This window comes from Chenopodium quinoa, unplaced genomic scaffold (genome assembly GCF_001683475.1).
Source record: "Chenopodium quinoa cultivar QQ74 unplaced genomic scaffold, ASM168347v1, whole genome shotgun sequence".
Taxonomy (NCBI): domain Eukaryota; kingdom Viridiplantae; phylum Streptophyta; class Magnoliopsida; order Caryophyllales; family Amaranthaceae; genus Chenopodium; species Chenopodium quinoa.
In genome coordinates, this window is record NW_018743920.1 from 9,373,104 (window position 1) to 9,398,150 (window position 25,047).

A 25,047-nucleotide genomic window follows, 5' to 3' on the forward strand; every position below is an offset into this window, starting at 1 on the left:
AAAAATTCCAGAGTCAAAAGTCCAAAGCTTGATCTATCAGAAGGTAGTTTTGCAAGAAACGTAGCTGAACTTCGTCAAAATATTCCAACGTCAAGCCTAAAGCCAAGTCTAAGATTTCTTGATGGCGTTCCCTGGATATCTGTCGAAAAGAGGTTTAGAGAGAGTGCTGTTGATGGTGTGCTCGCGAAAGATAAATTTGGTGTCGTCATTGGTACAATTCCTACATTCTACAAATTATTTTGTGTGTTTTACCATTTTATTTGTGTACTATACATCGTTCCTAAGAAAAACGGCATCCTTTGTCTTCGAAACACAAGTATAATCAATAAATAGTTTATAAATTCGATCATGTGATGCACAACCTGTAACACAATTAAGCAAATGACTTTCTATTGTGACCTTGTCGATTCTAAATAACAATACAATACTTGTGTGATTACTGGTTGAAGTTGAAAATCCTATCACCAATGTTTGGGATAAGGTTGTACGTAAGTTCTATACATGACTTCGTAGATTTGTTGCTAAGATATTAATGATTATTTGGAAATGAAGGAATGGAAGATTCAGAAGAATTTGCGATGGAGATATACAATGTATATGCAAGAAGATTAAGATTAAATACTTCAAATGGGATCGAAATGGTTGTAATGTATGATGTTTGGGCACTGATGAACGCGCAAGACTTTATAAACCAGTTGCAGCTCTTCTTTGATTGTAAGTTGGCAAATTATTCTCTCACTCTATTCTTTCTCTTATTTGCTTACTAAGCTAGAAAAGGTTCAATCTAGCTTGATGGTTTGTTTTTGTTTTATTTCGTTTTGTAGTTGTGACAAGAATGATGATGGGGAATTATCAGAAGAAGAAATTCGTGAGGTGAAGAAAACAAATGATTTTCTTAAAAAATTTAGATCATATATAGTAAGCTTTCTTGCTCACCACTGACTTGATGTTCCCTTTGTTTGATCCTACCTCAGGCTATCGAGTTTAGTGCCTCGACTAACAAACTTGATAACCTCAAGACACAAGCGGCAGACTATGCAACATTGATCGTGAACGAGCTTGATCCTGATGACTTTGGATTTATAGAGGCATGTCTTTCAATCTTATACATCATATTATCTCTGCCCTCTCAGTGACAAATTAAACTTTTCATTCCTTTTCGGTCTTTTATTAGTCTAGCTTCGCTTTGTTCTTATACTCAAGTATCATTGATATTATACAGATTTGGCAATTAGAAACATTATGCTCAAGGCATATGATGAGGACTTCAACAAACAACAAAAACCGTGTGGAGATGCTTAGAGGTTTAAAAAGAACATTTTCTGAAAAATTCTGGAAACCAGTATCTAGTACAAAAAATTATTTTCAGGTATGCTTAATATATGATAAATCATATATTTATGTACTTGTATTCAAGAGCTTAAATATCTCCTTCGCAATTCCACCTTCTCAATTCACTCATTCAGAAGTTACGCGTACCATTTGCTAGTGATTGTGTATGCTTTTGATTGTACTTGGCTTTGACACCATGTAAAATGTACATATTTAACGCCAGTATACGAATATAAGAAAAGATACCTAACAAAAAATTAAAATTTACATGTACTCCCTCCATCCTTTTATTAAGAGCCTGTATTCCTTTTTGGGGAGTCTAAAATTAAGAACCTATTTATTTTTTAAGATTGTACTATACTACTATTTGATAATATTCTCCACTTTTTGATGAGTTGTAATCACTTTTTTGTACTAATGATATTTTTTACATCAATTTTCAACACTTTCGCTCTCCCTCTCTTCAATTATTCGGTTATTCTCAACCACTTTTCTTTTTTTTTTTCCTCTTTTCTATCTATGTCTCTCTAACCCCACATGCATTTATGTACTTCTACCAACTTTCTTAATTCCCGTGAAAAAACCCAAATAGGTTCTTAATTAAGGGACCGGGGGAGTAATAAAATTGTAAATCATCTATACTTTTCCATACATGACTGTCTTTTGATGATCAATGTAGAAATGGATGCATCTCATGGTCCCAGTTTGCTTCTATGCTTATGACCAAGGACTAGCATTCATGGATCAAAGTCATCCAGTTTTCATCGTAAAGGTCTTCTTCGATCTTTTTATAATGGATGTACTTATTTTTCTGTTGAAAGTTGGGAAACAATTAGATTTTACCTCCACACTTTTCAGGCTGTCCTACATTAAGGAAATGTTCTGGTATTATACATGAAGAAACCACCTACATTTAAGTACAAGATTGGAATGTATGTTCTCTTCAAGTGTCCTCAGATCTCGATCTCTGAATGGTAATCAGTCTAACTGCTCAGCAAATTCACATGATGCACATTTTCATTCAGCAGTTGATTTAATCACTCAAAATGGAATCCTTATAATTTGCAACAGGCATCCCTTTTCTATTGTCTCTGCTCCTGATGATGACAACATACATGTTCTTATCAATACATCATTGGGAGAGTGGAACGCGAAACTTCTGGAACATTTTGTGACATTAACAGCATCAGTAAGCCAATATGAATGAAATTCTAATGACTATTTGTCAAATCATGCTTTTCTTTTCCATAAATCTGTAGTATATTACTCCGTAGTATATATAATAGAAAGTTAAAAGTCTGCATTCTGCAACTCTATTGTCCCAGTGGGTGATCTTCGGAAATTAGACCGTCTGACCTATGAATTTGGTTTCTTAAAAGTTATATCCTCAATGACATTGCTATATATGAAGTGTAGGCTTATGAGTCTTCAGTGAGTCATGAGATCGGAAATGAGGGAGCAGCGAGTGATTCTGATCTTGAACCAAAATTGTGAGAGCATTCTCTAAGATTACACTGTAGTATAAGCTGTTTTTGCATTTCACTTTCCACAGGTGAGTGCTGATAAGATGTACCTGTTCTATATTGTTGTAGGCGTAGCATTCCGCACATAATTATGAAAGGCCCGTATGGTGTTCCAGCACAGGATTACAAAAAGTACGATATTGTTTTGCTCATTGGCTTCGGCCTTGGAGCAACTCTTAATTTCAGCATCCTTCAGGATCTCTTAAATAACTTACAGGAAAGCAGGACACAGGTACTGAGCCTGCAGGAAAACACTGCTCGACATCGATTCTTTGAGCATGATTATGTCTTGTGATCTTCTAAGATATTGTGTTATGTGGGTGTTTCTGAAACAAATGCAGGGTATAGAGAGAAAAAAGGGGCCTCATAAATCTTACTTCTATTGGGTTACAAGTCACCAAAGCTCCTTTGATGTGTTTAAGAGTGTCTTCGACGAAATTGCAGAATACGACTCAGATGTAAGTTTAATTAGACCATAAAGTAACCCCAATTCATTCTATTATACAAGTATTGATTGATTATTTAACCAATTTTCCCTGCATTTTCTCTGGATATTGATTAACAGAATGTGATCGAAATGAATAACTACTTGACTAGTGTGTATGAAGAAGGTGATGCTCGATCTGCACTTATTCAGATAGTGCAGTCATTGCAGCATGCTAAGAATGGACTAGATGTGATCTCTGGAACTCGGGTAGTTCAACTTTAACTTGTTCAATTCACTTAATTCGATTACCTTAATATCGAGTTCTATATTATCTGCTTCTGCTTTAGTTTGGTAAGTCTAACATGAAATGTGCACAGATTAAAACCCATTTTGGAACACCTAACTGGACAAATGTCTTTGCGCGACTAGCTTCCAAACACAAATCACAAAAAATAGGTAAAACTTTTCTTTCTAAGTAACTAATCATGTTTATTATCTAGAATTTAAGAGAAACAATCTAGGTAGTTGTTTTGTTGTTCTTGGTTAATTTATTCTATAAATTGATTATATTGTTAATAATGTAGGTGTTTATTATAGTGGAAGCAAAGAGCAAATGAAACTGATAAGGAAGCTTTGCGAAGATTTCAGCCAAAACACAACCCACTTCCAATTTCACTTCCAAAAGGAGAACTGATGTGGATCATATCTTATGAATTTTTTTTCTTCTTGTGTGTAGGAAGACTAACATGGTTTTTACTCTTACTTTTGAAGTAGGGGCTTTTTACATGTTTAGTCTTAGTTTATAGTTTATATGTTAATATTAGGGGTAATATGGGCTTCCATCTTGTATTATAGAGCGAATGTGGGATATAGATTCAAAGTATACCGGTATGTAATATACTTCGGTTGGTTTCTTAATTGTCATTGTAATTGTTAAATTTGTTCGTCACAATGTGTAATTTCTATGTACGTAATAATGTTTTATAATTTTTACTAATATATAATTAACAATATTAATGGTCAAAGTTAAGTATTGATAAATGTTTTAATTAAACTAATGAAGTAGTGAGAGTGAGGTATAGCTTAAGTGGTTAGAGCTTCCCTCTCGGTTCCAGGAGATCTTGGGATCGATTCTCATCACTCACCCTTGTGGCTCTCTAACCAACAAAAAAAAATGAAGTAGTAATAATATATTTCTACACAATGTTAATGCAATATATGAACAAATGATTCAATACAAAGTGGGAAGGTTCCGAAATAGCCACGGACGTATTTGAACCAAACTCAATATTGAGACTTTATAATCCATTTGGAAGATGTGTTATGGTTTTAAACTAACTTTTATAACCCAAGGGAGCTCCCCACACATTCACTTCATTTTTGCAAAATTATCTTAAAATTAATCCGAAGCGTGGTTTATAGCTTTCAAATTTGGACAATTTTTTACTTTTATGGGTCCAGAAAATAAAGAGGTTCGATCCTTCGGGTGCTTTCCTCTAATCCCACAAAACCTTTAGAGACCATTTCGGTGATTGGAAACTTTCATTTTGCCTTTAAATTGTCAATTTAAACAGCTATGTATATGCATCCCTTCATTAAATCAAAGTAGTGACCTTGGGATGCCTCTCCTATCATCAATTGAGCTTTAGAATTCCATACTGACAACATTAGCATATGGATGCTTTTTGGCACCTTATAATAGAATCTCGGGATTGGTGATTGAAATGGTGTCTTTCAATTCTCGACTACCAATGAAATAAAGTTTTTAAACATGACTCAATATTGGTCTTTATAAATTTATTGGAAAACCTGTTATGAATTCTAGCCGACTTTTATGACCCTAGGGCAGGACTCCCCACACATTCTTAGCAAACAGATTGTGTACTATATTATGGGCAAGTACAATAGCATCAAAAATAAATAGAAGGGAAAAAAAATGAAAAGAAAAGAAGCTTAGAATCATTAGTGTCAAACGTCATTACCTCATGCTCATAATTCAATAACAAGAAGCTAAAAAAAAAGACTTTCCACAGATCACATCATCACAAACCAAGAGGACAATATACAATCTAAAAATTAATATAAAATTACAGAAAACATTAAAAAATTAAGAAGAAGTAGATGAAAACAAGAAAAATTTAGTGGAGAACCTCAATTAGAGAACGTGCCTACAACTCACCATTATTATCATTACCAACCATTAATTTGTTGGATTTAAGTTGATTGTTAGACCACAGTCTAATTAATTCTGAAACTTCTGCTTTCTTTCCGTTATTATTTTCTGTGATTTTTTGTTGGTTTCTTCCATCATCACTCCTTTTGAATTCCCACAATTTCATGGAATAACATTTTAATTTACTAAGAGAAATTTGACATTTGCTCTTGTCGGTTAATTTTTTATACATAGATCATATGTGTATGAAATTAATTAATTAATTAATAATCATGCCAAATTTCGTCTAATTATCATCTAATAATTGTCTTGGACTAACTTATTCATTCATTTTTTTAACTTTGATGGTTGTTGCTCTTGGTGAACTGTTTTTATTTGACTAGCTTGGTTTAAAATGCTCATTATCGATCACTTTGTACAATTAATTAAATAAATGAGTTTTAATTAGTTATCAAATTGGCTTTGTCCATCGTTGATGCAACAATCCTCATACTACAATCCAAAAAGACATATTTTGGATGGACCATAAACAATATTAGTTAAAGGTAAAATTATAAAAGTTAAAAAGTTTTTGTGTGATTTATACGTAAAGATAGTTTACTGTTTTAAGCTTCTTACGAACTAAGAATATTTGAACTTAGAAGATGTACTCCCTCTATTACCAAACCATTATTGTTTCACTTGTCGTATTTAATCATTCTTGAATAATTGTATCACTTTCTTAGTTAACGACATCTCATCAATTTTTTACTCCTCATATTATCATTTCTTTTTCCTCATATACCGTACCTACTTTTTTTATTTCTACATTATAATATTATTATAAAACGAAGGGAGAATAGCGTAAAAGTTCAACGATCACGACTAGAATAAAACCTACCATGTTTCATGGGATCTAAATTCAAAACCACAATGTGATGCGTCACTAGCCTCTTGCATGAACAAGAAGTAACAAGAGAGAGTGGACTTGAGATGAACAAACAAAAATGTTGCACCCCTTTATATTATAAATCTATAAATTAGATAATCAAACTAACTGTTTTAACTGTACCACTTGTATGTCGTCGGCTCTCTTGCCTCTCTCATTGACCTCCCTCCATTTCATTCTCTCTCCAAAATTGTTCATACAATTAATCAAATATAAATAAATTTATTCATTGAAAAGAAAACCCAAAAATCAGAAACCCAAAACCCTTTTAAAAGATCTCTGTCCCCTTTAAATTTCCCTCCTCCTGAATTTATATTTTCATTGGGGAATTTCATCAAACAGGAGGAGGGCATTGCTGGGTTCATTCGATTTTCAGATGACCACCAATAATCACAAAGAAGGTGATTCCACAAAATGGATTCTTGATAGCGTTGAAATTGATCAAATTACAGATACACCCAGAAATGAAAGCAGCAGCAGTAGTAGCAGTAATTTTAATAACAATAACAATAACAATGCTTTGAAAAGTCCAAGAGGAGTGAATTTTAGTAGGATTGGTAGCAATGCCAGGAAAAGATTTGGGATACTTGGAAATGGGAATGCCAATAATGCAGCTCAACCTAAGATGGGTAGAATGCGATCAACTGCTGCTAGAGGGTTGCAGAGTTTAAGGTTTCTCGACGGCGCCACCGGAAAAGATGGTGACGCTTGGAAGCCTGTTGAGAAGAGATTTAAAACAAATGCTGTTAATGGAAGAGTTCCCAGGGATAAATTCAGTGCTGTCATTGGTAAATGTTGCTGATTTTTTGAATTTTTATGTTTTTTGGGTGTTTGACTTTGTGTTTTTGTGTGTGTTTGTTTATGAAATGCTGTGATTATGATTGAGTTGAATTGAACTTGGTTTTGTTAGTTTGGATTGTGAATGATTTGTTTTGAGTTGATTTTGTTTGATTTTTGTTCTTTGGGGGGGAAAAAAGGAATGGGAAATTCAAAAGAATTTGCAGGGGAATTGTATGATACATTAGCTAGGAGAAGGAATTTGGATGCATCAAATGGAATTACAATTGATGAAATGAGAATGTTTTGGGAAGATATGACTAGTCAAGATATTGATGCTCGTTTGCAGATCTTCTTTGACATGTAAGCTGATCATTGATGTGTTTGATCATCTCTGTTTTTCTCTGTTTTTCCCTGTTTTTGCTTCCTAGAATAAATGTCAAATCTTGATGGATTTTGCTCTTTGTAGGTGTGACAAGAATGGGGATGGGAAATTATCCGAAGACGAGGTTCGCGAGGTAATTAAGTTTGATGGTTCTCTAAAGGTTTTTGAAGATGAAGTTAGATGTGCTATGTATTTGCTTAGAATTGACTTGAAGAAGTTCCTTTTTTTTTAATTAGGTTTTAGTGTTGAGTGCCTCAGCTAATCAGCTAAATAAACTCAAGTCACAAGCAGGAAATTACGCGTCTTTGATCATGGAAGAATTAGATCCGGATCACCAAGGATATATAGAGGTTAGTAATTCTTCCATATCATATATCAGAAGAATTATTTGCAGCCCATTTATGTCACCTCATTGCTTTATGTTTTTTAGCTTCTTATGCTGAGCTATTGTTAATATACAGTTATGGCAACTTGAAACTTTGCTAAGAGGAATGGTGACTTCTACCGATGAAGGAACTAAGTTTAAGAGGAGCCAAACCCTAACAAAAACCATGATCCCCAAAATGTTCAGGAATCCAATATCGAAAACTGTGAATAGCACAAAAGAATTTATCTTGGATAATGGGAAGAGAATTTGGGCAGTTGGGCTATGGCTAACCATAAATGCATGCCTATTCTATTATAAGTTCAATTATTATGAGAAGCATGCCGCCTTTCCAGTCATGGGTTATTGTGTCTGTGTTGCAAAGGGTGCTGCTGAGACTCTCAAATTCAATATGGCTCTCATCTTGCTTCCTGTTTGTAGAAGAACACTTACCCGGTTAAGGTCAACATTTCTTAGTAGAATATTTCCTTTTGATGATAATATAAATTTTCACAAGATGGTAGCTGCTGGGATTACAATTGGGACTTTTTTGCATGTTTTGATGCACTTGAGTTGTGATTTTCCAAGGCTCATTTTGTGTCCTAAAAATAAATTTATGATGTGGCTCGGTCCAAACTTTAACTTCAAGCAGCCAAATTTTCTTGATCTGGTAAGTAGTATACCAGGGATGACTGGTATCATCATGATCCTTCTTATGGCTTTTGCCTTCACACTAGCAACACACTCTTTTAGAAGGAATGTTATCAAGTTGCCGTGGCCATTCCTTCATTTGGCTGGGTTCAATGCCTTCTGGTATGCACATCACCTGCTGTTTGTTGTCTATATTCTCTTGATTGTTCACGGGTATTTCCTGTTTCTCACCAAGGAGTGGTTCAATAAAACGGTATGCATTTATAATTATTTTTCGTATCTATCATCAGATGCATAATCCTTTCATCAATATTTTATACACTATGATCATTTTTTTTCTTCTGAAAATCATTGCAGACATGGATGTATCTTCTGTTCCCAGTTTTGCTCTATGCTAGTGAGAGAACATTGACATCCATCCATGACCACAATCATCATGTTAACATCCTAAAGGTCTTGAAACAACTGTCTTTTATATATCAGCTGAAACTAGGGATACTTTGGTTTATTCTTACCATTACAGTTTGCAGGCTGTCGTATATGAAGGAAATGTCCTGGCATTATATATGAGCAAACCACCTAATTTTAAGTACAAGAGTGGGATGTACTTGTTCGTCAAGTGTCCAGATATCTCAAGCTTTGAATGGTGACTAAACAACCTGCTACTTTGCATCAATATTATGGAAAGATTCTTAAAAAGGTGGTTTTAACTCTATTTATTGTTTCTTCCTGTTTATAACAGGCATCCCTTCTCTATTACTTCTGCACCTGGTGATGCCTATCTGAGTGTACATATTAGAGCCTTGGGAGACTGGACTAATGCACTTCGGGATAGATTTGCCAAGGTAACATCCATTTCTTGCACCTGTATCCATTGGTTTGGTAGAATCGAGTTCAAGTATTTATTTTCAATAAAATTTTCTTATTGCTGGTTGGGTGGATGTGTGAGTTTCATCCGGTATCTTACATTCAATGCCATTGCAATGAAATGCAGACCTGTGAACCTCCAGCAAGCCGCCCTGCAAAAGGGAGGCTCATGAGAATGGAAACTAAACAAATGAATGATTTCGATATACAACCACCAAGGTGAGAGAGCATAACCTTCAGAATCATAAATTGATATATTTCTGCATGAAACTTTCCATTGCATCTGCAAATGGTCAATAAACTTGGATAGTAAAGCATCTCAGGGTCATAGAAGAGATCATCTCATTCTGAAATCAATCCAAGGTCAAAGAAGAAAAAACAAATTCTGACTTTAATGTTCCTGTTCTATTGCAGTTTTCCACATATAATCATCAAAGGTCCATATGGAGCTCCAGCACAGAATTACAAAAAGTATGACATTCTTTTGCTCATTGGACTCGGTATTGGAGCAACTCCCTTCATCAGCATCCTCAAGGATCTCTTAAATAACTTAAAAGAAAGCAGTTCAGAGGTACCAAACCTGATTAAGCTGCACAGTATCGATTCTTTGCACATTATTGTGAGATCTTCTAAAATCTGTTTGATTTGGTATTTTACAACAAATGCAGGATATAGAAAGCAAAAAGGGGCCTCAAAGAGCATATTTCTATTGGTCTACAAGAGAACAGGCCTCCTTTGATTGGTTCAAGGGGGTCATGGATGATATTGCAGAATATGATACTGATGTGGGTATTATTAGACCATGAAACCAAATTCATTACCTGTTCACATTTATATGTTATATATGACTATTGACTAATTAACCACATTTCTTGCATTTACTGTGAATTATGATTTACAGAATGTGATAGAAATGCATAACTACTTGACTAGTGTGTATGAGGAAGGCGATGCTCGATCAGCACTTATTCAAATGGTGCAGTCATTGCAGCATGCTAAGAATGGAGTCGATGTGGTGTCTGAAAGCCGGGTATATATAACTTCTGTCATCAATACAGATTGATTTTCTTATTATTGATTACTCTGCAAGCTGCCGCGTCTAACATGAAATATGCACAGATAAGAACACATTTTGCAAGACCTAACTGGAGGAAGGTGTTTACACAACTAGCTGCCTCACACGAATCACAGAGAATAGGTAAAAAAAAGAGTTCAGCATCTAAAAAAATAGAATTTCTTTCTAAGACCTGTAAAATATTATAGGCAGTTTATAAATTTTGTTTATAAGATTTCAGAAGGTTATTGTATGATGTATAGTAAGTTGTATAATGAACACATATAGTAAGTACTATTTTATTGTGCTGGACTACTAATGCTGAAATTTGTTGCATGATTATACTGCAGGAGTTTTCTATTGTGGAAGCCCGAATCTGACAAAGCTGCTGAGGCAACTGTGCCAAGAATTCAGCCTTAGCAGTACCACCCGCTTCCATTTCCACAAAGAGAACTTTTAGGTGTAGCATAGATTTTGCTGGTGGTAAATCCACAGTCTTGTAGATTATGTTGTATCTTATGTTAGAATGAGTTGTGGCCTGTTTTCTTTCCCATTCTTTGCTTATACACATACTTGTATTTACTAACAAGAGTAACAAAACCCAAACTTTAATTTGTTTTGTTCGGGATAGCAGGTAGATCTTGATTCGAACAATATGAGCTATGCTGGATTGTTACAATATTTAAGGTCTCATCGGTCAAGGGTTTATCCGTTCTGCATAAAAAAAAAAATGATAAATAAATAGATTAAATAAAAAACCCTTATCTTCGTTAAAACAATTTGGAGGATTAATACAATAGGGACTCGATATTTCTTCTAGGCACGTAGCTTAATGTTGCCTAATAATTTATTATTACCTCTCCACGAAATAATAAAGTAAACATGATAAACCTATTGAGATACAAAAAATAGACCAGCTGATTTCGGTTGTTTAATTAAATCAGTCTACGAGATGTTTGTGAACATGTGTTTGTCTAACAAAGCAAACAAATGACTTTCTGATTATCATCATCAGCATCCATTCACATTAGGAAACCATAATTATGGACAGGCTCATAAGGGTATATAATGTAGACTCACGCGAGTTTATTCTCAATCCCAGGATCACTTAGAATCGAGAGGAAATCTTTAACCACTTGAACTATCCCTCACTCTCGTAATTAGTAATTCTCTAACTTAAACTATATTGATTAAATATCCAACTCCAAATGACATAAACATGTGAAATATTGTAATTACGAGAGTGAGGGATAACTCAACAATCTATAATTGTTACGAGAGTGAGGGATAGCTCAACAACATAAACATTTATTACTCACATAATAAAGAGAAATAGGCATGTAAGTAAGGGACGAAAGGAGTACTGTAATACTGATAGTATTTCCTAAAAGAAAAGACATTTCTCTTTTAAATCATTTCTCTGTGTCAACTCATTCACCCGTAGACATGTAAATATCTATATATTGGGCAACCAAAGGTATGGGCATCTCGGTTAGTTGTTCAGCATCCATTGCATTCGCTACTTCATTGCGCAGAACAACCTGTCCATCTTCTCCATAATTTGCCTTTAGATCAGCAAGAATTTGAGCAGTCTCCAAAGAATTAAACTTTAATTCACGTGCAAGAACGCACAATGAATAATACAGTGATCAAATTTCACCAACTTCTTTATGTATGTAGTTTCAGCCACTAGTGTATCTACTTGTCGAGGTTGCGAAACAAAATTATTAAATATGCAATTTATTACATTACATAAGTGAGTTCAAATCTACATAAAACAAATTATTTTAAAATTATTTATAAATTAACAAATTACATGAATGTACATATACATAATATTACATAACACATATAATAATTTGCATTGAAAATTACTCATTATTTTTATATTTTCCTGTCATATTAAGTAATTAAATGTTAAATAAATCATTATTTCTTCATCTTTCAAATATTTGTAACAAACCCTTTTTTAAAAACAATGTGGGAGTCAAGAAATCCCATTATTATCTACCATAACTATATCAACAACAACATTAAATGTAATTTTAATTTAAACTGAAGAAATTCAACTAATTCTGACCTATAAAACATTTTAAAAGAGGGAGAAAAAGAAGAAGGAGCGATGGTTTTGATGAAAATTTTAATTTACACTTGGGTGCTGCATCCAATATTTTTTTTCCCTCATTTATATATATTTTTTTCTCAAACACTTCATAACAATGGTTTAATTGAATCCATTTTCAACTTAAAAAATACTTTTACCTTACATGCTATTAATATAATGTTAAGAATTGATTAAATAACGAAGCGATTAGTTTTCCTAAAAAAAAACGTAGTTACAGCTCTGCATGGTAGGGCGCACTATTGTGTTTTAACGTCAGAGCACCCCGTTAAAGTAAATTTGACGGGGGAAGTTAGCACCTTTAGTTCCGTTTTCCTAAATTCTACTTACTTTCTGTTTTCATCCGTTTTTTAGCTAAAATCTACTCGCTTTTGTTTTATTTCTTTTTATGGCAACCTTTTATTCATTTTACTTTGTGAGGCCCAAATAGCTTAAACAAATATCTTATTCTCTATCTCTCACATCTTTAAAAGCAAAAGTAATCATATTCATGGTCTCCATTTCTATTAATCTTTAGCTTTTGTTGCTTGAGTAGAACATAATAAAATGCATGGAATACTAATCTAGACAGATAGTTATAAGTGATAAGCTATTAACAATATCCAAATTTTTAATTAGAAAGTAGATATGATTTTAATGAAGATATTGATTTTATTTTTTAAATGAATTTAAAATAGTGTGGAATATTAAGCTTATAGTAGTAGAAAAAAGGTATGTGTTAAAATGACAACTAGATCATAATTTGTGTTGGACGAAATAAGAAAGTGTTCTACTTTTAACAACTACTAATAACTCATATATGACAAAGTAAGTATATTGTTGAATTTCATAATTCATAAGATAAAATGTAACCCTCCTTCAGGAATGAAGAGAGTAGTTTTAATTAACCTTCTTAATTGATGATGAGTTATTAATCTTACGCTACAACTTTTCTTTTTTTTTTTTTTAATAAGACATTAACATTATTAATTAGTTATAAATGTATGATTTAAATCTTTTCATCATATTCTAGCTAAGATTTCATTTACAAGTAGGTTTAATTTGTCTAAATAATTTCTTGGATTTTGTGTATGAATAATATACTAAAATAATACATTATCACATTTTACAAAAATAAAATAATCCGTTGCATGCATTTGTTATCGTTGAATGGGTAACCTATGTTATTGCTGTTTTGTCCCATGCATAATTTCCAGCGTTATTTCGTTGTCAAGTCTCTTCCAAAAGCCTGTTGTTTTTGAGCTAAATTTCCCCTTGTCTTCTGACTAACTTATCGATCTTTCTATTATTTGTCAGCTATATATAAAGTTCATAGAAGAGGAACATATAAAAAAATGAAAAAAGAAACAGAAATATATATATATATATATATATAAAAAAAAAAAAAAAAAAAAAAAAAAAAAAAAAAAAAAAAAAAAAAAAAAAAAATATATATATATATATATATATACGGGGAGGTTCCGCTAAAAACAGAGCTTATGGTGAAAACTAAAAACAAGCAATCTTAGCCATTCATTACTAGAACAAAAGATCAGACGGTTATATAGCCCTAAGATCATTCCAACCTTACATATAATCAATTCAACCGTTTTAAAGGTTTTTTTTTTTTTTTTTTTTTTTTTTTTTTGGACAAACGCAACGTTTTAAAGGTCACTACATGCTAAAATAAAGTAACTTTATCTAAATTGACGATATTTACATAGAGTCACTATATATAAAAATAACGTAACTATATACAAAAATAGGGTAGCTATTTCAATTTTTACAATATTTACATTAAGGTCACTATATACAAAAATAGGGTAACTATTTCAATTTTGACCATATTTACATAGAGGTCACTATATACAAAAATAGGGTAACTATAACAATTTTTACAACATTTACATTAAGGTCACTATATACAAAAATAAAGTAACTATATCGTCTGAGTTTTTGACACCATTTACATAAATGTCACTATATACAAAAATAAAGGTCACTATATATAAAAATAAGGTGACTGAAACAAAATTTACAACATTTCCATAATTCTAAGGTCATTATATCGAAAATAAGGTAACTATATATTAACTTCGGGTAATTATATCAATTTGACACCATTTACCTAGAGGTCGATAAATATAAAAATAAGTATTAAAAAAGTCTATGTAGGATTCGAACCTACATCCCGTGATTACACGGTGCTCGACCAATTGAGCTAATAGGCTTTCAACATGCCAAAACAGCCAATAAAAGCATACCAACATCACAGACCAACATCATACAGACCAACATCATACAGACTGAAGCAAAACAAGCTTGACAAGATCAACGTTTCAAGAACAGAAGCAGAGGCAAATAAAAGCATACCAGGATATCATGATACGAGCAAGCCACCTGTATATGAGGAATCCCAACTAAATGTAGATATTGAACAGGCAGGCACCAAAAATCATACAATCAGAGATAAATCTTCACAAAGGCTGAAGAAGGTTACTATACTAACTCCAGCTGACAAGGTAAGATTAGGCATGATAGAGCTTGCAATAACGCAAACTAGCATACTCGAATTTTAGAAATAAATTTCTAAGGACACACTTCTACCATTTAACAGATATAAGCCTATGAGGCTATGATTCACAAAACAATACATATCTAGCTCCGTATCAGAGTGCACTTAGATTCTGGTACCATTACTTCAAAAGAAAGTCTATAGTAGGATAACAATACAATTGATCACTTGGTATTAACATTCAACTCTCTTACTCTTTGAGTGGAATAATAACAATAACTCAAATGTCTAGACTGTCATGGATGATCTGCACTACTGTTCGAATAAAATCTTAAATGAAAATGTACAAATCTACTGCAGAATTAAACAAAATATCGTTCACAATCACAATCACAAGCAGAACTTATTTAATCACATTCTTTCTTATACACAACATATAACAACCCATTAATAGGCAAAATCACATATCTACACATCACACCACACAGGAGTGAAATCAACACGCTCACAATCACAAGCAGAACTTTCACCCAATCACACACCTATACACAAACGAGCAGCTTACAGTCCATTCACAAACGAGCAGCTTACTGTCCAATTATAGGTTGTATATATAAACAATTTCTACGGCAACACAAAAGCAAGGAAATCACATTTCTGACAATCAGACTAAATACATCAATAAAATGCAGCAACATTAGAAAAATATCATCAAAATAATCAAATAAAACACAAAGTTCAGAAAATTTGATGATGAAATTGAAAATCGAACACAAAGTGATAAACTAAGCCGAAAAAATCGAGCACAAACTGATAAACTTAAAATGAAAAAATCGAACACAATTGAGAAAAAATAAAACCGAAAAAATCGAAATCAAATTCAAAAAATTAAGCCGAAAAATCAAACACAAATTGAAAATAGAGAAATTGATCAATATACAATGAAATGATCGATTAACGTAGAAAAATTTGATGACGAAATTGATGTGCTCAGAATGCCAAACGAAGAAATTAAGTTGAATTATAACATAATTAAACTTATATGAAACTCGATTAAGAATGAACTACCTCAAATAAAGTTAAATTACTCCTACGAAACTTACAAAATTTGCCAAAAATTACAAAATTAATAAAAAACAGAAGCAAAGTACTCAAAAAAATTACACAAATCGGAAACGAAAAACTCAAGAAATTACTCAAAAAACAACGATATGAAGAAATTATGAAAAACGCAAAATAATAACTCAAAAAACAATTAAAAAATCAGAAAATAACAAAAAACAGAAACGAAAAACTCAAAAATTACACAAATAAGAAACGAAAAACTCAAAAAAAAAAAAAAAACTCAAAAAACATTGATTAAAAAAGCTAAAATAAAGCAAAATTATAAACGATTTCCTTACTTGATAGATCGTAGACAATAATAGGAATCAATTTGATGAAGAATCGAATCAATCACAACTATGCTTTGGAGAAGTAGTATGAAGTTTGAGGAAGAATGTAGAAATCAGGAAAGAGAAAAGAGAGGAGAGAGAATGTTATGCATGAAAATGCAGGAGAGAGAAACCAAAAGGCTGGAAAAAACCCCTACCGTAGGATAAGATGAGTTTGAATCTACGGTCAAGATTTTGTGTTTTCAGTTTTTAACTTAAGGTTGGTTTTCACATGATCCAACTCCTATATATATATATATATATATATATATATATATATATATATATATATATATATATATATATAAACCCTAATAAAACTGGTCACATATTATTACATACTTATATTATATCTACTCATTAGTCACAAGTCAACTCTTATCACTGAAAACTCTAAAATAGGAAATGAAACATTCAATCAAAAGTACTAATACTATAGACTTTTGAGACCGTAGCCAAGTTTCTCTCTAACCCTTGTTAATTTGACAAATGCATGCATGCATGCACATGTCATGTGAGTACATACATACAAATATAGGAAAGAGACTGTAGTAAAATTTTTAAAAAGTCACCACTAGCGTAATATGAAATTAGTTGTCACATCAACAGTTTAAAATATATTATTCAGCGCGATCATTAATTTTGGACTAATACATCGGAGTATGTTCGTAAGTCTTAATAATTTTAAGAAAATCATACAAAAGAAAGATTGTCATTGAGAGAGGACTTGTCTTTGATAGGAAAGAGCTCCAAGGTTTTGAGGGGTCTTCTAGAGGAATGCTCATCATCATCATGGTCATGATTACCATGATTATTATAATCTCCTGATTTCGTCATCATCCAATCATCATGATCTTGATTTGTTATCATTGGCTTCATTATCTGCTTTGTATTTTCCCTTCCATACTTTGCATTATCCGAATTCTCCGTATTCCAAGTTGTGTATGTATTTTCCATCCGTGGGACTACTACATCTTCTACTCGTGTCTACATTTACATAACCAAAAAAAAAAAAAAAAAAAAAAAATTAAAAGAAGAGAGCATATCTAAGGGCTAAACATATACAAGTAAATTATTATTTCAAATCTTTTGAAAATTTGACCAATCTTAACTATTTCACCATTTGTTTAATTTGTTTGAACATTGATATTTTTACTTGTTAATTAGTCAAAAATATTAAATTAATATTTTGAAAGTATATTTTTAGACAAATCTAATGAAATATCTCATAACTTAGCTTTCTTATACATTGATGAGAATTCATGGTCAAAGTTGATGAACTTTGACTTTAAAAAAAAATCCAACAAATAATTAGGGACGTGAAGAACTCTGTAATATATATGTAGTAGGGTTTCTTCCTTTGATTTTTTTTGTTTTTAAAACTTCAAATAGTTTGATGTATGTATAAAGGAAAAATATTGTTCTTGCAGCTCAACTTACTAGATCTGCCCCCTAAAAGGTGAATTCTTGTCATCAATCATGCCTAACTTAACCACCCTAAGAGAATCTAATGTATTGATCTAGTAAAGAATTTTGTTAGTTCATATAAACATTTGGGGTGTGCGGAAATCAGTGGCCCAACATATATGCCTATTATAAAATCGGAGAGAATATTCCGTCCTCATCTTCCTATTAGGTTCTTAGTACTTTCAATAATGATTCTAATGTCGTTTTAAGAAATGTATAACTATTACTTAGTACTCCAATCCTTAATTTCAATTAACCAACTAATTGAGGTACAACGTAATTAACTACACGCGATAACAACTTTGGTAATAGATCCGGTGAAACAAATTTTTGAGGACACGTACCAAATATATATATGGAACCTTTCACACATCAATCAATCAATAATAATAATAATAATAATAATAACTATATACTAAAAGACACACCAGCCATGACACGTGTCATCTCCTGGTGTGTCCTTAGTAGGTTTTTTTTTTATTTTTTTTTTAATAGTATAAAATCTTATACAAAAATAATTTTTTTTCATATATGTTAATAATAAAGATAATTACTTTAAATAAAAAAGATTTGATATACATTTCCACCCAAACATTTATGACTATAATAGAAAATATTACATAATTTATGACATATTTTAAATTACTTCATGAAAGTATTCATATTTTTTCCTAATAAAAATAGTTGTTTATTTATTGATTAGAATTCACATCAAAGTCGTGTGTATATTTATTAACTTTTTTTAGATCTTTTTTAATTTTTGTAAAATAACCAATAATATTGAAAGGTTGATATAATTTTAAAAAATTACCGTGCATGACACGAGACCTAAACTAATATTAGCTAAAATTTGAGTGTAAGAGAGATCATATACTAACATGATGATACTTAAATTAATACAGGAACACTGACTTTTTTGTTAAGTACGTGTACATTTAAATTAGTACTCGTTTTTTTTTTTTTTTTTTTTTTTTGGGCTACTAGAATCATGCCTATTATTAGTTTAAATGCAAGTGTACATAAAACCACAATTATTATCAAGTAGCAAATTAAATTAGTTGATCATAGACATGAGCAATGCATAAAAAATATACCTGATGATGATGAGCACCAAAGCAAGGTGAGTTGACCGGAGGGAGCTGATGATGGAATAACCCAAGGGAAGACGATGTCGGACCGCAACAAGGTAGTGGTGGTGGTGGTGGAGGTGGTAGAGGTGGTTGATCAAATTGAAGATGATGGAGTAAATTACTATGATGATGTTGAAAATGTTGATGATGATCAAAAGAAGGAAAAACATGATGATGAGAAAACATAAAGTGGTGTTGCTGTTGTTGAAGTTGTTTATCAAGAAGTTTTTTCCTAAGTTTTTGTCTATCTCTTGCCTTATGATTTTGAAACCAATAGAAAACATTTTTACCTTCAATTTTACCATAAAGAGAAAGATGGGCAGTAATTTGTTGTATTTGAGATGCATTTGGAGTTCTTACACCACCTCTATACATTTCCTCTAATATCATCACTTGTTCTGGTGTTGGACACCATCTTGTTGAGGCTGCTGGTGACATTTTATTTTATTTATTTATTTATTTATTTTTTTTTTTTTTTGTGGCTTTGAAAAATATTGATGTCTTTAAATTTGCCCTATTGGTGAGGTGTTGGCCTGGGAAGGGATAGACAAGATGAGGGCTATAAATAGATGAGAAAAAGGGGTAGCACAATAGGGAGCAAAAGGGAAAAAGTATGAAATAAATGGTATAGTTATTAATATTAAAGTGACAAAAGGATGCAATAAAAGTTTTTGGAAATAAATGTGTGGAGGGGGGGATTGAAAAGGGGATGGTTTGAATTTTTTTTTAATTTTTTTTTAATGTCATTTTGGGAGTTGTGTTCACTTGTAAATATAATGAAAATTGTGGGATTTATTATAATGTTGTAGTTATAGATGATTAAGTTTAGACGTATCAAGACTTTAATTCATGATAGCAAGTTATTTATTTACTCGTATTTTATTTCTTAAAATAATAATTCATCAATTAGGGTACATTATTGAAAGTAACTACATAATTTTTGTATAGTATAACCTTTCTTTAAAATTATTAAAAATGTATGTCAAGTTAGTTTACAACAAATTTATATATTATAATTATAGAGTATGCCCAATCTTTACAATCAATAATTAATAAGGCAATTGTATTAATGATTAAAGGAATACTTTGAAAAGGATGAAAAATTCTCTCTAGGCCACTACTAAATGCTCTTTCTTAATTGGTGAAATTTTATTTATTAACAGTCCAAAAACATTCTAATTAACTAGAAGGAAAATACTCCTTTGGGAAAAAGGGTACTACGTAGTTGATCAAATTGGTTACATGATTACATTACAGTATATATATTACTTGGTGTACACAATATTATATTATATGTCATAAAGATAATGTGCAGGGACTTATTCCTTAGCTCACCTAATTTAATAAAAGTAAAAATGTGATTATTATTTTTATATTAAAGACTACGCAACATAACTTATAACTAATGGAGGCCTGAATTGAAAATCATGATTAATGATTTCATGTATGTATTATATCTAATCATGAATAATGCACAAGTAATTAATTGGCATTTGGAGAATAATTAGGACATTAGTTTTAGTACTATTACACAAACTAAGATTTCTTAATAAAGGAAAGATATAAAGTACTAAGATGTTGATTAGGGTTTTAAAAAAAGAATAAAGGGGAGGACATTATATATGAATAGTACAAGGAAAAAGATGCAGAGTGTGAAGTTGATGTTTCCCATCAAGGATGCATACAGTATTATGTCTTCAGGAAGAGAAGGGACAGAATGAGGAATTGCAATGTGATCAATATGTGTGGTTGAGATATTAATGATTTCGTCATTATTACCTTGTTATTAATTATATCTTTTTTTTTTTTTAACATTCTTCATTTTTTTTTATTGCATTATAGGAATTTTGGAGGCAAAATTTGATAGTGGAAAAAAGTAAGATAGAGAAACGTAAAAATACAAAATTGTTCATGTAATGTAAAGATAAAATAAAAAGTAAGTATGAAAAAGTAACGGTATATTGGGTATTTGCAGTGTGAACACAGATACTTTTTGTTCTAAAATGAAAATGATGCAATATTTTGTGAAACTCCTCTAAAAGGCAAGTGATGTTATATTAAAAGAACGGAGGAAGTATATAAAATAAATTAATTTTTTTATTACTCCAACTAGTTTCTAGTTTTGTTTTATGGATGGGATGCTTGGGTTGTCATAAAGCAAAATAGAATGATTGTTGTTAAGAGTACCCAGAGAGAGCCAGAACCCCATGCTGATTCACATCTCTTTCTTACACACCCACCAATTCATCATCATATTGTTATTTTTGAGATTTTAATTTTGGATTTTCTTCATTCTAGTACACTGTGTAGTAGAAAATATCAACTAAGCTAGAATGTATCCAAATAAAATCACCCATAATTATAAATGGGGTTCGCTTTAGTTACTAGAAAATTGTAATGAAGGGTTTAAGCTGAATCCATGAAATTATCTAGTAATTAATTGAATGGTCCAGTAATTTGAGATAGAAGATCATCACGTAAACCTGATTATCCGATCCAATGTTATTCATTCCAACAATGTGAAATGGTAATCAACACCTCTTAATTTCTCGGAGATATGCATGATTATTTGTTTGAGAGTTCTAGAGTAAACTAATGGACAAAACCATATATGAGTACTTAAAGAGTTCGTTATTTGTTGTTTGAATTATTCTTCAAAAAAATGTCTTTATTTTCTCAATTTCTCTTTGAGATATATACTTAAGTTGCATGTTTATCCATTATCATCTTTCTCTTTCATAGTACTCCATCAAAATAAAATAGACTACTACCAATGTCATGTGAGTCATGTCCATGGTTGAACCATCAATTCAAACCATCTTTCGTGAGTGGGGTCTATTATTACATGAGTTCTCCAATCTTCCTTGTTACATGAAAAAGGCCTTATGATAAGAGTTCTCCATTTTGACCAGATAACAATAAGGTTTTATCATATGATAACTTGAAACTTTTTTTATTTTCCTTGTCCATTTAAATAGGTTGACACTACATTGTGCATATGACTTCTCACTAGGTTATCTACTTAAACAAAGTCCTTTAAGTCAAATTTTTGTCCTTGCTTGCTTGGATCCAGGCCACATACAAGGGAAATTATGCACATAATTTCAATAATTATAATTGTATGTATTATTATTAGTGTTTTGTTTTGACAATATTCCTTTTACATCCAGTTTATTTGTATTAGTATACTGTACCATACATTATTACCACATTATCGAGATCTCACTACACGTTATTGCTACTCCCTTGTCTCTAAAAGTTCATTTTGATTAAAAGCACAATCGCACAACTATTAATTTTTCAATCAAGAAATTAAATAGATTTATTTTGCGTCTCTTAGAGATTTTGTCATACATTATTGTTCTCACAATCGTTCAAATAACCTCATCATTGTACCATCCAATCACTACAAGAAACCGCGGAAATAGAGTGAACGCTCAAAACAATAAGAGAAGGAATGCATCTAAGCTTTGATTCAAACCAAGCAAGTAACCAACAAAAAAAAATTATGGCGCACATGTGAGGGAAAGGGGGGTAATATCAGTCTATGTCTTTTAACTCAACCCCTTGCAACAAGTAAAAAAAGAAAATATTGTACTAATGTATAGAAATACATATATATGGTGCAATTATTAATGCATTTATATAACAAGTAAGTTTAAAAAACTGACCTGAAAATCTAAAAACTTAATTCCATCGATCAACTATATTTAGAATTCCAAACTAACAAACATTTTGTTGGGTGTCAATTGACGACTGCCAACAATAACTTTTACATATTCTATCACAGTTGGTTAGAAAACGACTTTTCCTAGGCCAAATAAAATTCTAATTCATTCATAAATGAAGTAAAACTTTATATTATATTTTGGGTTTCCGTTATCATATAAACTTTACCCTTTGTTCATCATATAATTATGAACATGCCTGCAATTTTTAATCTGTCTAGTCATTTTTCATTTGTGTAATTTGTTGCCCCCTAATTTTTTTAAATATAATTTTATTAAAATACTCCGTATTAAATATTTAGTTAATGAAATTGCAGGGGTTGCGTACGTCATAACTGATGAAAAATAGAGAAGGTGATGAATGGAGGTGATTGGACTGTTCAGCTAAATTTTGTCTTTCTTTCTCACTGACCCACTTTCTGTAGGAAGCATTCAATTGTGTTTTATGCATCTTTTCTATTCTTTGGCCACTTCTTTGTCCGTTTTTATTAATAACGGAGAAACATCATACTGAATCGATATCTCTTATAATGGTTGTGTTTGGTTATCAGCTTATTGAGCCAAAAAGAGCTTATTCAGCACATTTGGAGGATTTGACCAAACCAATCATCTAATTGAGGTGTTTGGTAACAGCGGGTCACATTAACTTATTCACATGAATCAGCTTAATTTGGAAACGCTCCTAACTCCAGCGTTTTCAGAATAGCTTATTTGATTCTTTTGCATAGTTACACAAATGCCCAAAAATTCACTGCAATAAATCAATTAATAAAATTCAATTATCAGAAGCCTATTAATAAAAAAGGGTAAAATTAACAAGAAACCATTATTTACGGTAAGGCAAAAGAAAAAAAAAAACTCTTATCTTTCATCAAGTTAACTTTAAAAATAGGTATGCATGTTTTAATTCTTGCTCCAGAATTCAAAATAATTTTGAAGTTGAAGGATAACTAAATTTTACCTTCATAGTTGGGAGTAGTCAGATCTGAAAATAGATATCAATTTTGATTTCCTTTCAATTGTTTTTGATAAAGAGATAGGATGATGGAGCATTAGCATTGATTGTTTTTTTTTCCACAATAAATAAAGGAGATAAAGATGGTGGTGAAAATGGTTTGGGAAGATGAAGAAGGGGTTATTCATTCCGTATGAGAAAAGCAATGGGCCGGTATTGTGGTTTTTTTTGTTTTGTTTCCCCTCAACTATTGATAAACTTTTTTTTTCCCCCTCAACTATTGATAAACTTAAGATCGAGTTGGTAAATTGGTAAATTTTTAAAATGTTTATTCTAAATCTTAAATTTAAAAAGGAATACTAAATAAATAAAAACACTATCAACATTAATTTGTAAATCTTAAGAAACTAATTATAGTAGTGAATTACAGTAATACACTAATATAGGAATAAAGAGATTCAATTGGTAAATTAAATACTTTTAGTGGGATTAATAATTTCTTCAATTTTATATACATATATGTCAATAGCTTTATTGGTCATTTTACATAAGTAAATACCTATCAACTAATATTAGTTTACCAAACACTTTTATATAATCAGCTAATACAATCAGTTAGTCAAATCAGTTAATACAATCAGTTAGTCAAAATCAGCTAATACAATTAGCTTCAGCTTTCAGTTTTCAACTTTTCACCAAACATGACCAATATATCAGTAGGTATATTATTAGATATCTATGTTAGATTTTGTGAAAACTCCTCAGATTGGAGTGTATTCCATTGATTCCAATATATAGGGTTGCAAGTATGAGTCCTAATCACGTTGAGAAATCTCAAAAGATAATTACAAAATATATACAAACTATATCCTTCTATAACAGAATATCTAGAATATTAATCCTATATTCTATCACACTCCCGCAGTCATAGTAGGAGGAGGACGCACGCTGAGACTAGATCTGAAATCCAAAAATAGTTGTCGAGGTAGGCCTTTCGTGAAAATGTCTGCAAACTGATAGCGGAAAGGAACGTGCAAGACCCGTACATGCCCTCAACACCACCTTTTTTCAAATGAAATGAATGTCCATTTCTACGTGCTTGGTGCGTTGGTGTTGTACGGGATTATGAGATAAATAAATTGCACTGACATTATCACAATAAACAAGTGTGACTTGCCAGAGAAGACAATGTAGCTCTAAAAGAAGATTACGGAGCCAATAGGTCTCGGAAACAACA

At 31.6% G+C, this 25,047-nt stretch overlaps 2 protein-coding genes across 2 annotated transcripts; one reads left to right on the top strand and one right to left on the bottom strand.

Moving 5' to 3' along the window:
* Positions 1 to 6,398: 6,398 nt before the first annotated feature.
* On the top strand, positions 6,399 to 11,111 carry LOC110688503 (putative respiratory burst oxidase homolog protein H). Its single transcript, XM_021865266.1, has 14 exons — positions 6,399 to 7,171; positions 7,361 to 7,523; positions 7,630 to 7,678; positions 7,782 to 7,895; positions 8,007 to 8,813; positions 8,918 to 9,013; positions 9,091 to 9,206; positions 9,303 to 9,405; positions 9,555 to 9,646; positions 9,842 to 9,998; positions 10,096 to 10,212; positions 10,329 to 10,457; positions 10,547 to 10,625; positions 10,832 to 11,111. The coding sequence occupies exons 1-14, from the start codon at positions 6,760 to 6,762 to the stop codon at positions 10,939 to 10,941; spliced, it is 2,544 nt and encodes an 847-aa protein (XP_021720958.1). The 5' UTR covers positions 6,399 to 6,759; the 3' UTR covers positions 10,942 to 11,111.
* Positions 11,112 to 17,021: 5,910 nt separating this feature from the next.
* Positions 17,022 to 20,173, bottom strand: LOC110688504 (WUSCHEL-related homeobox 3-like). Its single transcript, XM_021865267.1, has 2 exons — positions 19,092 to 20,173; positions 17,022 to 17,517 (listed from the first exon to the last, which is right to left on the bottom strand). The coding sequence occupies exons 1-2, from the start codon at positions 19,563 to 19,565 to the stop codon at positions 17,224 to 17,226; spliced, it is 768 nt and encodes a 255-aa protein (XP_021720959.1). The 5' UTR covers positions 19,566 to 20,173; the 3' UTR covers positions 17,022 to 17,223.
* Positions 20,174 to 25,047: the final 4,874 nt, after the last annotated feature.